Raw genomic sequence first — 14,367 nt, 5'->3', positions numbered from 1 at the left:
TCACTCAGTTCACTGTGAAACATTCTTCTTCCCGCATATTGTCAAGTTCTCAGCCTTGGTCCTTGAAGCCGCCTCTCATCAGTCTTGACAAGCGAGGAGTTTGTCTGCTGTCTCTGAGCTCTTATCTGCCTCACTGAGCTATTGGGCCTTCACACACCACTGCTGTGTCTCCATTAATGTGCTCTGCCTAGCAGCGCGTGACAAACTATACTATTTTGCATTTCAGTTCAAATACGCTCCAGACTCTACAGTACTTATAGGCTAGTAAAGACGTCAAGTTGTTTTCTTATAGGTACAAGACCAAAGAAATGCCCTCAAATGTTAACATCCATCTAAATTAATCTAAAATGGCAGCTATGGATGACCAATTCAGTCCCATAGCTGTGTTATTTTAAAGTCAGCTACTGCTTGTGTTTGTCATACAGTGACACGCTGACTGTTTCTTTCTGTCTCTCTTTGCTGACAGTGTTTTTGTCCGACACTGTAGCTTGATTATGCCCTGAGGAAACCATTAGGTAAGCAACACCTAATAAATAGGCCTCAGTGAGGTGACAGAGCGCTGAGAAACCAGACAAATCTTAAAGGAACAGTTCATCCAAAAATTAAAATTCTGTCATTAATTACTCACCCTCTTGTCATTTCAAATCTGTAAGACCTTCGTTCATCTTCGGAACGCAAATTAAGATATTTTTTATGAAATCCAAGAGCTTTCTGATCCTGCATAGACAGGACGTAACTACCACATTCAAGGACCGGAACAGTAGTAAGGATATCGTTAAAGTAGTCCATGTGACATTACCGCTTCAACCGTAATGTTATGAAGCTACGAGAATACTTTTTGTGCTCAAAAAAAAACAAAAATATGTCTTTTCCATGTCAGTCTTCGACGCTTGTTCACGAAAGTGTCACGACACATGTGTAGAACGACCATCTCTCTTAGTACATCATTTGTATGTTCTGGTTCAAATAAGTAAGGCTGGACAAAAAGTCGTCCCTTCTGTCGAAATATTTAGACATGTTTACGAAGACTTTACAAAGGTTTATGTAGAGCGCACGTCTTATTCTGCATGTAAACAAGGTACAGCGCATCCCGGTTCTACGTCAGAAAGCCACATGTGCTTTCGGTTATGTAGTGTGGATGGAAATTGAAAACGCCAGCGTAGACGAGGATCGCTTTCATTTCAAAATGCCGTTTTAAAACAAAAATACAAACAGGGCCTGACGTGGAAGGAAAGAAATTGTTTATTAAAATAGTTATTTTTGTTCTCTTAGCGCACAAAAAGTATTCTCGTAGCTTCATAAAATTATGGTTGAACCACTAATGTCACATGGACTATTTTATCGATATGCTTACCACCTTTCTAGGCCTTGAACATGTCCGTTGCACCACTGTCTATGCAGGGTCAGAAAGCTCTAAGATTTAATCAAAAATACCTTAAAGCTAGGACAGACCAAGTCGACTTCAGAGAACTAGCTGCGATAATAGCCGACGGTGTTGTCGTTTCGCGTCAGCAATGTCTGGAACAAAAAGCTGCACTTGAACACACCACACAGACTACAGCCGACTGCAAACTAATTAGCTGTCTAAATAAGAAGTGTGTTCGTCATTCAAAAGGAGAAACCGAAACAAGGATATACGAGATATACGCAGATATAAGAAAAGTAAACAAAGCAGCGCTTGCTTACCATTTTGAGTATCAGTCACGTTGATAACTTTATTCATTTTAAGCGGCTGGAATGCTTGTGTTAGATCACACCCTTCTATTTGTGCTGCCTTCCTTTACTTACTTCTTTCATCACTTCCGCGGGAAAGACAGTCTTAATGTCAATTCTACATCAGTAGCTGTGTTTCCATTACAGATTTGCGCAAAACTTTGGCGCTATTTTATAAATGTTGATTAAAAAGTATTGCGAAATGACAACGTTTCCATTAACTGATGTTATGCGAATGAAATTAAATTTTTTATGGCAACAGATTTTTGTGGGATTTTGGCTATATTTAATCGAATGTGACCTGTAAATGCGAGAAAAAAAAAAAAAAATGTTTCTATTGCTTTTTTGCGGAATATACCTTTTTCGAATTGCCTGAAAAACCACCTCATGCGAGTGTAAAAACGTTTTTGCAATATATGGGAGTTTTTGCGCAATTGACGTGTTTCCATTAGGCTTATTTTCAATTCGCAATTTTTGCCATTACAGATTGCGCAAAACTTTGGCGCTATTTTATAAATGTCGATTAAAAAGTATTTCGAAATGACAGCGTTTCCATTAATCGATGTTATGCGAATGAAACGTAATTTTTTCCTCTCGCGATAAGCTATGCCAACGGATTTTTGTGAGATTTTGGCTATATTTAATCGAATGTGACCTGTAAATGTGAAAACAAATGTTCCCATTGCGGTTTTGAGAAATATACCTTTTTTTGAATTGCCTGAAAAACCACCTCATACGACTTTTATGCAATATATGGGAGTTTTTGCGCAATTGACGTGTTTCCATTAGGCTTATTTTCAATTCGCAATTTCAGTTTGCGCAATTTAAAGGGTAATGGAAACGCAGCTAGTAGGCACGTTGCCATTACAGATTGCGCAAAACTTTGGCGCTATTTTATAAATGTCGATTAAAAAGTATTGCGAAATGACGGTGTTTCCATTAACCGATGTTATGTGAATGAAACTTAATTTTTTCCTCTCGCGATAAATTATGCCAACGGATTTTTGTGGGATTTTGGCTATATTTAATCGAATGTGACCTGTAAATGCGAAAAAAAAAAAAACGTTTCTATTGCTTTTTTGCGGAATATACCTTTTTCGAATTGCCTGAAAAACCACCTCATGCGAGCGTAAAAACGTTTTTGCAATATATGGGAGTTTTTGCGCAATTGACGTGTTTCCATTAGGCTTATTTTCAATTCGCAATTTCAGTTTGCGCAATTTAAAGGGTAATGGAAACGCAGCTAGTAGGCACGTTGCCATTACAGATTGCGCAAAACTTTGGCGCTATTTTATAAATGTCGATTAAAATGTATTTCGAAATGACAGCGTTTCCATTAATCGATGTTATGCGAATGAAACGTAATTTTTTCCTCTCGCGATAAGCTATGCCAATGGATTTTTGTGAGATTTTGGCTATATTTAATCGAATGTGACCTGTAAATGCGAAAACAAATGTTCCCATTGCGATTTTGAGAAATATACCTTTTTTTGAATTGCCTGGAAAAACCACCTCATACAACTTTTATGCAATATATGGGAGTTTTTGCGCAATTGATGCGTTTCCATTAGGCTTATTTCCAATTCGCAATTTCAGTTTGCGCAATTTAAAGGGTAATGGAAACGCAGCTAGTGTTGCCAACTTAGCGACTTTGTTGCTAGATTTAACAAATTTTCGGACCCCCTTAACAACTTTTTTCCATAAAAGCGCCTAGCATCAAATCTAGCGACTTATTTTAGTATTTCGTTTCTGAGATTCTCTGGTACTGCCGCGCGAGGTTGCGCTTTCCCAGCACGCTTTCTCTCTTTCTCTCTTTCTCTCTTTCTCTCTATCTGCGTCAGCTCTGGCAAAGGAGCAGCACTTTAAGATAAAAATGATTCTGTTGCTTCTAACTCTATTTTACATTTAAGTATAGCCAAAATCACAGCACAGCCATTGTCTTAATTGTATGTTTATTTAATTTAATTTGACAATGTCGTGATTATGAATTAGGATTTTAGTGTAGATATATATCTTCGAGAGCTGGTTATGTAGTCTTATTGGGCCGCGTTTCAGTCACTATTTCATATTCAACCCGTTGTCTGACAAAAGAAAGAGTCAAATATATCAGTATATCTCTGGAATATATTTATTGAGAATTTGGCTGCATTAAAATGCAGTATGTGAACACAGAGAGGCAATACGACATGAATATGCTAAATAGCGTATGACATCATGTAGCGACGATTTAGTTACTTTCCACTGAAAAAAGTTGGCAACACTGTTCAACACGTCAATTCGGGCAAACTGCCGCTGACGTGAGCCTGACAAGAGCCGACGTGTGGAACACACCAAACAAACTGACCCGACAGACGCTGCCCGACGGCCTAACATTGGCCAACGCTTGTGACCCGGCTTTTAATTTGTGTTCTAAAGATGAGCAAAGGTCTTACGGGTTTGGAACAACATGAGGGTGAGTAATTAAATTCAGAAATTAAATTTTGTTGGTGAACTATCCCTTTAATCTAAAAAGCAGGATTGGGCAAAATTTGGAATTCAAAAGTCAGCCTCCCTTTAGTTCAACACACAATGATATGCCCACTACCACTAATTCCTTAAATTTAAATTCGAATTACAATTCTCCTTTCTGCTACCTCAATTCAAATTCAGGAATTGAATTGGAATTTAAAAGGCATTCTAAGTTCACGAATGCCAAACAACCCTGCTAAACATGGATGCTGCTGAAAAGCATTTATAAAACTTGAATTATTTCTACTTTAAAGTATAATTGCTAAACAAATGACATACATGAAGTACCTTTTTCTTCCATTACTTCTTCAAATTCATTGTTTACCATTTCATTAAAACTGCCAGTTGCAACCCCCAAGTCTGCATGAATAACGTATAAAGTGTGTTTTACGAGAAAATAAATGCCGGGGATGCCTTTTGGTACAATAACCGTCTTCCGAGTCAATGTAGCACCTATCAACGAAAAGAAATGAAAGCACTTGGAAGTTTTATAATTGTTTAGATTTGTTTTGCTATGTTATATATCTGTTTGATGCGCTAAAGTGTGCATGTGTGTGTGTGTGTGTGTGTGTGTGTGTGTGTGTGTGGACATGAGAATCAGTCTTTGTGTTTTCTGTGTGCTAGACTGCTTCTGTGTTTTTAAAACATAGTGGGTGGGTGAAGGTTTCCTACCATTTTATCAAGAATCCCAACCTCAGGCCTGTTAAATGTCCATTGGCTTGCATCTGTCAATGCCATAGCCACTGCTGTATGCCTTCTTTACCCTGGATTTGCTCTTCCAGACATGGGGGAAATTTTACCTCTTTGTGCATTCAGTCATACCTTACACTGTAGAAAAAAAAAAGAAAAATATTACATAGGCCCACCAGAATCACCTGGCAACACTGAATGAATAGCGCTGGACATCATTGCCGTTGGCTGTCCACATCTTGAGTATCGAAGTAGCCGAATTTGTTTATAAAATGTGTGCAAAGCATTGAAACTGGATACTATATATGACCAGTATTTCCTGTGTTGAATAATCTTATATACAGTATATGGTTTGCACACAGAAATGAACTAAATGTAAAGTTTTGTGTAGAATTCGTTTGAACATGTTGTAAATTTGTGAATTGATTCTTTCTGTGACTTTATTCATGTATGTAATGCTTGTTCTTTTTTTAAATTATTATTGTTATTATTATCTAATTTTGTGCCAAATACTAAAATGAAGGTTGGGTTTGAAGGTTGGCATCTTAATATTGACAAAAAGAAGTGCCCTCCTCCACGTTTGAAATGCTCAGTTATCAGTGTTCTACCCTGTTCCCCGGACAATATGTTGTCGTCATACTCTGTTAGTGTAACACCTGCAGATTTTCGTACCTACTAAACTGCTAAATTGCTCATTGAAGATGTTATATTTTCATATGTTGGTTTGTTTCGTTTGATCATGGCGATTGTTTTCAGTGACTCTTTGGATAGAGGTTTATAGGATCCCTCAAGGGTTGTACTTTGATGTACTTTGAATGCATGTTGCTCCAAACTGACCTTCCGGTCTTCTCTCCCCTTCCTACTGACTCCGTTCTCCCCTGTGAGAATTCAGTGCCCACGCTGCTTCAGAGAGAAGACGGACACGGCAACCTGTGTTGGTTTGACCATATACTTGTGTGTACTTCGGTTTTATCACTGACAAATGATGGGGCTTCATCCTTTTTCCTGTTTAAAATTTACTGTGAGAGACTGTGATACTGTTGTGAAGCAAAAACGATTAAAAGTGTTAGGCTGATCCTTGCCGGTAATGACTATGATAATAACGTACCTCTTAAAAAAAAAAAAAAAAAGATTGGCTTGTAATAGAATTGTTCATCAATATGATGTTCTTTCAAAGCTAGAATGATTTGTTGAAATAAATTTTTTTTACAAATTGACAATGGTGTAGTGTTTCTTTAGTGTTCATAAGCCCACCCAAACCAAGACTGGTTCATTCAGAACCAGGGATGTAGGTTTGGAAATTATTGGTTGCTACAGTATAGTCAATGAGCTGTCAGATTACCATTGACAAATCAGCAGTGCAGCCCACCAGTTACATAACCATTAGCTGCTGTGTTGTGCGACTGCGCTGTGATTTGCCACCCTGAGGGTTTGGATCAATAGCCAGCATGGTCTAATACAGGACGCCTATTATATCAAAGCGAAACCTATAGGTGCTGCTCTCTCTGGGAGAGACCTCTCCAGTCTCTGCCTAATCTCAGTGTCAGTGAGAAAACCTGGAGGAAGGATGCCTCCTGTGGCCGCCTACTTTCAGTCCACTTCAGTGTTGACGTCAGAATGATAGAACAAAGCTAAAATGGTAGTGTGCCTGAGAGGGATGAGAAGAGAAACTGGGGCAAAGGCTTTTAGAGTGTGTGTGGAATCGTGTGCACGTGTGAGAGGCCGGCATAAGAATGCTCAAGGCAACTCTGCTGATCCATGTCCCCAGAATCCCTCCGTAATATTGGTGAAACTTGATGACTCAATTCTGCTGCCTGGTCTTGAGGGCATGACTGTTATGTGATAAGTGCATTTGAATTTACTGGAAGTTCTTTATTCAACCTGGTCTCATGACGAAAACATACCTCTAGGAACTTTTTCGCAAGACGCGAAGTATGTACCACCATGTAACATTCTCTGATACATTCAATGTGAAATGTCCATTGGGTGAACGTACATATTGTGCATTACGTGTCACCGCAGTTCTGACTTGAAATGTCCATTGAGTGGGGCTGTAAGTCTAAAATAACTTTTCATCTGCACTACACGTAAACTTACCCGATAGTATGAACAAAAGCGAATGTATGGAAGCCGTTTCGGCCACTGAATAAAAAGTAAAAAAAAAAAAAGGTTATTGCGACTTGTTATCTCACAATTCTGACTTTCTCAAAATTGTGAGATATACTGTAAACTCTAAATTCTGAGAAATAAAGTTGCAACTGTGTGATATAAAGTCGCATTAGTGAGTTCTAAAGTCAGAATTCCAAGATATAAACTCGCAATTCTGAGAAATAAAGTCAGAATTGCATGATATAAAGTCACAATTGCGAGTTATAAAGTCAGAATTCTGAGATATAAACTTGCAATTCTGAAAAATGAAGTCAGAAATGCGTGATATAAAGTCGCAATTGTGAGTTATAAAGTCAGAATTCCAAGATATAAACTCGCAATTCTGAGAAATTAAGTCAGAACTGTCAATTGTGAGATATAAACTCGCATTTCTGTAAACATATCAGTCATTTTTTCTTCTCAGAACTGGACTTTGTGACTCGCAATTGTAAGTTTATCTCTCACACTTCTGACTTTTCTTTTTAGAACTGTGAGATATAAACACAATTGTGAGTTATAAAGTCAGAATTGCAATAAAAATGGTCAGAATTGTGAGATAAAAAATCGCAATTACTTTTTTATTTTTTATTCAGTAGCAGAAATGGGCTTCCATACGAATGTGATGTAAAAATGCAATTGCAAGCATGCCGTTTTAGCTTGTTTTTTGTTTTTTCAGCTCTTTTATCGTGAGTCATGTTTTTCAAGAGATTTGTATCCAAGGATTCCGCATCCTAAGTCCAATTCCGTTCCAGGTGAGCTACCGAGCAAGCTTGTTACATCCGGAAAGCAAAACATATGGAACTCTGTACAAAAATGATTACAAGTGTTTCCCATTTATAGACTGGCAGCTTTTCTGTCCGAAATATGTAGGTACAATGACTGTATGATTTTGAGATGGACAACTGAGGTACTCATATACAACTATTACAGAAGGTTCAAACGCTCACTGATGCTCCAGAATGAAAAACAATGCATTAAGAACCGGGGGGTGAAAACTTTTGAACAGAATGCGGATATGTACATTTTTCTAATTTTGCCTAAATATCATATTTTTTTCCATTTAGTACTGCCCTTCAGAAGTTACAGAAGATATTTACCTGTTTCCTGTACATTTACCCTGATTTTCAAATTCAAAAAGTTTTCACCCCCGGCTCTTAATGCATTGTGTTTCCTTCTGGAGCATCAGTGAGCGTTTGAAGCATCTGTAATAGTTGCATATGAGTCCCTCAGTTGTCCTCAGTGTGAAAAGATGGATCTTAAAATCACACAGTCATTGTTGGAAAGGGTTCAAATGCACAAAAATGTATGATCCCTCTTGTTTTGTTAAAATAGTTAACATTTTGCAGATTCTGAAAGGTGTATGTAAACGTCTGACCTCAACTGTATATACATAAAAGTATCAAAAAAGGTGTATCAAAATATTTTGTTCCGAATAACAACAGGACTGTGATTACCTGTCACATTGTGGCTATGAACCAATCACAGCTGTGATGATAAGCATCTTACTCGAGTTTCGAGTAATTAAATATTTTATAAAATTACATATTCCTTGCATTGCCAAAATGGCTCAATCATTGTTATCTGATGATAATTTAGAATATATTAAAGAAGCATCCAGTCTTTGTGTCTTGAGGCACGTTTCACAAAGAAATCTCTCTGGAGTCATCAAACAAGTTGCCCAGCAACACTTTTTTTAGATATAAGGGAAGCATCACTTACAAAGAAATGAACACATTGTGAGTGCAATACTGCTGTTGAAAGTGACACAATCTCTCAATCTGTGCTTCATCCAAATATCACAAGGCTTGTGGGTATAAAACAGGGATTATGCAAAAAGGCTTTACAGATAATATAGGTAGGTGTGGCCTACGTGCCTCCTCAAATCACCTGTGGCATGCAAATGTTCTTATTTAGTACCTGCACCTGTGAAGAGGTTGAGAGGCAATCCTGCTCTATGGTTTAATTTCAACACTGTATGGACAGAACTAGGAAATAATGTTAGCACAAGAAAAGGTTAATTTAATATTTACGCGTTTTTGGAAAACACCACAAACAGCATGAAAAAACACTGGGGACCTTTGAGGACTTGTGAGGAAAGGATGGGGACTGCTCTGGAAGAAAATTCTAGATTTCTAGACGGCATCTGCTAAAACCATCAGAGCAAGTGAACATCTAATCTGAAGGTATTGTAAATGATTTCTCTACAGTCTTACAGAAGAATTACAGAGTTTAGCTAAAAAGCTGAACATGTTCCTAGAAATATGACTTTTTTATTTAAATGTGGTTAATTTGTTATTGTTATTTATGTATTTAATTACTGAGTACATTTATCATACACTGGTAAGTCTGCTATGTCTGAAATATTATGAAATACTATGAAATCTAAGAAATAGTTTTCTCTGTAGAAATAGTTTTCCTGGTGGGGAGGAAAAAAATCAATAAATAACACAAAAACTGAATTTTTTTTTTCCATCCTAGCTTAGTGTGCTACGGTTGCCTCAGGGAAAAAAAATTAAACTGTGCTGTAAGCAAGGTGTTTCCATATGCAGAGTAAATGTTGTGGTCTTATAGTACATGATGTAAATATCATGGGCGGTAGGATGCTTTGGACGTTGCCCGGTCAGGTGCACATAATGAGTCTCACGGGGCAAAACCATGGAGACGGAAATCTTCGGAGACTTCCTCCTAGTGGCAGAAGCCCTAGTATTTCCCTCTAATAAAAACAGCTTGGCCTTTCTGAGATTTCTCACAACTAATCTGTAATTCACAAAAGTTTGATGGTATGCATCAAATATTCATTTACACCACCTCATGTGTTGTTCTTCTCAATGTCTTTCATTCTCTTCCAGTCCATGGCACGCTCCAGATGCAATGGAAAGATCCTATGTCTGTGTCTCTTGCCTTGTGTGATGGTAAGTCACCTGTTGGTGTACATCATGGTGTCCATATTTGTTGCCGTCTCCTACTCCCCCCCTCTACCACAGCTGCCCCTCCATTTCATTGCGACCGGAGCGTCTGCAAACTCTGGAGCTCTTGCATCCCATCCAGTTCGGCCCTTCTGGAATCTCAGACTTGAGGACGGGGCACTGTGGAACCGTCTCCAGCACATTTGGGATAGAGAGCACAACCCCATATTGAGAGGTAATAGCACGAGGTCCAAAGGTCCAAGCCTTGATCTCAAAGAGCTAGGAAAAAATGGTGCCTGTGAACAAGACACGGCTTGGGCGTCTCACCTCCCTGACTTTAACACCCTTCCTGATCAAATGAAGGATTTTGTCCTGTCCATGCACTGCAGGCATTACACTATCCTCGTGGACCAACCCAGCCTGTGTGCTGAGCAGGACTCTGAAACACCGTTCCTTCTGATGGCGATCAAATCCCAAGTCGGGAACTTTGAAAACAGGCAGGCCATTAGAGAGACGTGGGGAAGAAGCGGTCGAGTCCAAGGGGATGGTGGAGGAAGAAGCTGGTTTGTACGCACCGTCTTCTTGCTTGCGAGGCAGGACACTGAGACAGGTCCTCACCCTGATCTGAGCGCCTTGTTGAAGTTAGAGAGCAGCACCCATAAGGATATCCTCCTGTGGGACTTCAAAGACACTTTCTTCAACCTCACTCTGAAGGATGTCCTTTTCTGGGACTGGCTTTCAAAGCACTGTTCTCACGTCCACTTCATTTTCAAAGGAGATGATGATGTGTTTGTTAGGACTAAGGCTCTGCTGGATTACTTAAACCATGTTGGAGTACAAAAGGCGGATGGGAATAGAACAAAAGAACGGGATGATTTTGCTGTGGGGGATGTTATTGCCAATGCCTGGCCCAATCGGCAACCTGATACCAAATATTACATACCCGAAAGCTTCTATAAAGGAACGTATCCAGCATACGCCGGAGGCGGAGGAGTGGTCTACACTGGTGCTTTGGCCTTGCGTCTGCAGGAGGTCTCTCGTTGGGTCAGCTTGTTTCCTATTGACGATGTTTACCTAGGAATGTGCCTTCACAGGCTCGGGGTGTCCCCCACTCATCATTCAGGTTTTCTTACTTTTGACCTTCCGGAGGACCTACGGGAGAAGCCGTGTGCGTATCATAATGTTCTCCTGGTGCATAAACGCTCCCCGAAAGAAATGTTAACCCTGTGGAAGGAGCTACAGGTTCCTCCACAGGAGTGCTAGTGTACACTTGTTCATGAATTCAAATAGCCGCGTTTCCACTGTCGGGCCAAAAGCAGGCGTGCTAGGGCCAGTCGCGTTTCCACTGTCACTTCCGGGGCCTGATCGTGCCTCGTCGGTGCTTCCTCAGGGCCAATGGCCCGGGTTTTTCGGCCCTACGAAAACCTTGGGCCAAAGCGGGCCAGCTGGGGCTTGAGGCGTGGTCAAAGTGAAAGGCGGAGTGTGTCTGCGGTAAGAAGCGCATTTCGCCGAATTACTAATACAGGGCTCTTCTAAGCATTTGGGCCGAGGACAATATACAACGCCAGTTTGACGGCGTCTGCAGAAACAAAGACGTGATAAAAATAAAATTTTGGACAAATGCAAATAAGATCCTATAAAAATGAGATCTGATGTATAAGTTTATTTACATCGTCCAAAAATCCCCACAAAAACTCACCAACACACCTTGATAACATAACATACACTGTACCTGTATCTGTACCTAAATAAAGGCATAAAAAATTATACTAGAGGTACAACTGTGTAGTTATACAGTAGTGTGTAGATAATGTGCAACATTTTGTTTGATGTAATACCAAGTTAGACGAAAGATTTGTGTGTAGGTCATAAAAACAACGCTTCTTTTCAAGTGATTTATTAATGTAATATATTACAAATATTGCTGCTGCATAAACAACTGTTGCAAAGCACTTCTTGCATCAGAACAGACATCACCAACATTACAAGGCGTTTCTGCATTCGCTGTATCCGGCTTCCACGTCCCTGTATTGTTCTTTTTCGCCTTGCAGCTAACATAAGCTTTCGGTGTAAACGCCGCTGAGCCTCCGTCTTCGCATCTTGGTTTCGCTGCCTCATCTTCCACGAAGAAAACACCGAAAGGAGCAAACAAACAGCCGCTTCAGCTGTCTTCGTTCGATGATCACACTACCGTGACTTACTTTCAATCTCCCCGCTGAAAGGGGAGGGGTTTCGTGACATTTGATCCAAGGAGGTGTGTAAAGGGCGGGCTTTAGGTTTGCGCAGCGAGGCTACTGGCTCGATAGTGGAAACGCAGCTTACTTTTGGCCTTGGTGCTTGCGACTCGAGGCCATTAGCCATTAGCACGCTCTTAGCACTGGCTCGCACTGGCCCGACAGTGGAAAAGCGGCTACTGAGGGAAAATTATGCCGCGGGGACCTGGACTTCAAAGTTATTTTCATTTTTTTACCACAAGGTATTTTCATGCCAGTTGGGCATGTTAATTTGCATAAAGGCTCTAATTTTTCTGTCATGTTGTGCTGTGCTCAGGGCTATGTGTGCGGTGGTTATTTTAAGGAGATCGAATTGGGATGTCAAGACTGTACCTAGCTAAAAATAGCATACAACATGGTTGACTTCCTAATTGGGCTCTTAATGGCTCTCGTTCTATGGGAATAAGCATGTGACATAATATCTAGTGGACAATTGTAGAGTCATATATTGGTGTTGTTATTTTAAATGGTTTAAAAGTGTGTAGCCTAAATACAAGGAGTTACCTCATAATGGAGTGAATCAATAAATTGTCAACAACTTAAGGTTTTTGAGGAAAACATTCTAGGATTTTTCTTTATGTAGTGGATTTCAATCAGAGTTCAAGGGGTTGAAAGTCCAAATTGCAATTTCAACGCAACTTCAACGGGCTATACATGATCCCAGTCAATGAATAAGGGTCTTATCTAGCGAAACGATTAATCATTTTAAAAAAAAATTACATTTTGACACTTTTTAACCACAAATGCTTGTCTTCTGGACTAGTTCTGTGTCCACAACTTTATGCATTATGTTAGTCACGTTGAAAAGGTCATGTTTGATGTAGGCCGAAGTAAGCGAACATGCAAAAAAACAGTAAAACAACAATGTCAGACAATTTTGAAGTTGGAGGAGAAAAAGCCTACTCTACCTTTTTGAACCAGAGACAAAGAACAAACCATGCATGACCTTTCCAACGTGACTACGTAATGCGTGAAGTTGTGGACACAGATCTAGTGCAAGATGAGCATTTGTGGTTAAAAAGTATATAAATGTTTATTTTTTCAGAAAATGACGATCGTTTCACTAGTTAACACCCTCAGCTGGGATCATGTAGAGCCCTTTGAAGTTGCATTGAAACTTATATTTGGAACTTCAACCCACTTAAGTCCACAATATGGAGAAAAATCCTGGAATGTTTTCCTCAAAAACCTTAATTTCTTTTCGACTGAAGAAAGACATGAACATCTTTGATGACATGGGGGTGAGTAAATTATCAGGAAATTTTATTTCAGGAGTGAACTAATCTTTTAAAAAGCTATGCTACTGTTTCAAAAAACAAAAGCTTTACTATTCTATCTGAAGCGTTTCAGAGAGTTTGTAGAATATTTTTACACTTGGAATGTGTAAGCATGTTCTGCTTTTTGTCTTTGTCACATATGTGTCATTTTCTCTTGTTAGTGTAAGAATTGATGACGTGAAAACAGCTGGAAAACATGAATCGCGAGTGTCTGGACTCTATTTTGGAGATCTTGCTGTACAAGTGCTTCTCAGCAAAGTGATCTGGATGCCTGAAAACCCAATAGACATTGTCATCTGGTTTAGGCCTTGTGGGCCTAATTATAGCCTGGTGTTGTTGGTGGCATAGTCTGAATTACAACAACAAAACATAATAATGGGAAATAATGAATGGCAATAATGAACAATGTATGATTTGTTTAATCATTTATGATACAATTGATTTAAATAACTTAATGTTGATGTAGATGTGCATCGATCTGTTTCATGAGATTTATTGTTTTATGAACTCAGCTTTATTGTTTGTTTTACTTTTTTTAATCTCTGTTTCCATTTGCATCTCTTGTCAGCGTATGATTAATATTTATAGTGGAAATATTTTCACTTACTTCACTTTCATCCTCCAAATTTATGTTAGTAATAATCATGCCAAATGAAGCTTGTATTTCCGTAACGTTATGTTATGTACAGTCAAATTTTGCAATTAAAGTTGTTAACCACTCTTACTTCAACTGGTGTTCTTTATTTGGACTGTTTATGTATTTAATTTAATTATTACACTTACAGTGGTTATATAATTTGTTTGAATTAAAGTTTTAATTGTACTACCTTGCATGGCCTTCATATGATGGTG

General features: G+C 39.0%; 1 protein-coding gene across 1 annotated transcript; it reads left to right on the top strand.

The window, feature by feature from the left end:
• Positions 1-9,911: 9,911 nt before the first annotated feature.
• On the top strand, positions 9,912-11,228 carry LOC141293094 (N-acetyllactosaminide beta-1,3-N-acetylglucosaminyltransferase 2). Its single transcript, XM_073825146.1, has one exon. The coding sequence runs from the start codon at positions 9,912-9,914 to the stop codon at positions 11,226-11,228; it is 1,317 nt and encodes a 438-aa protein (XP_073681247.1).
• Positions 11,229-14,367: the final 3,139 nt, after the last annotated feature.

The sequence above is a fragment of the Garra rufa genome, chromosome 19 (assembly GCF_049309525.1).
Source record: "Garra rufa chromosome 19, GarRuf1.0, whole genome shotgun sequence".
NCBI classification, from domain to species: Eukaryota; Metazoa; Chordata; class Actinopteri; order Cypriniformes; family Cyprinidae; genus Garra; species Garra rufa.
This window is presented reverse-complemented; position numbering and strand designations above follow the sequence as displayed.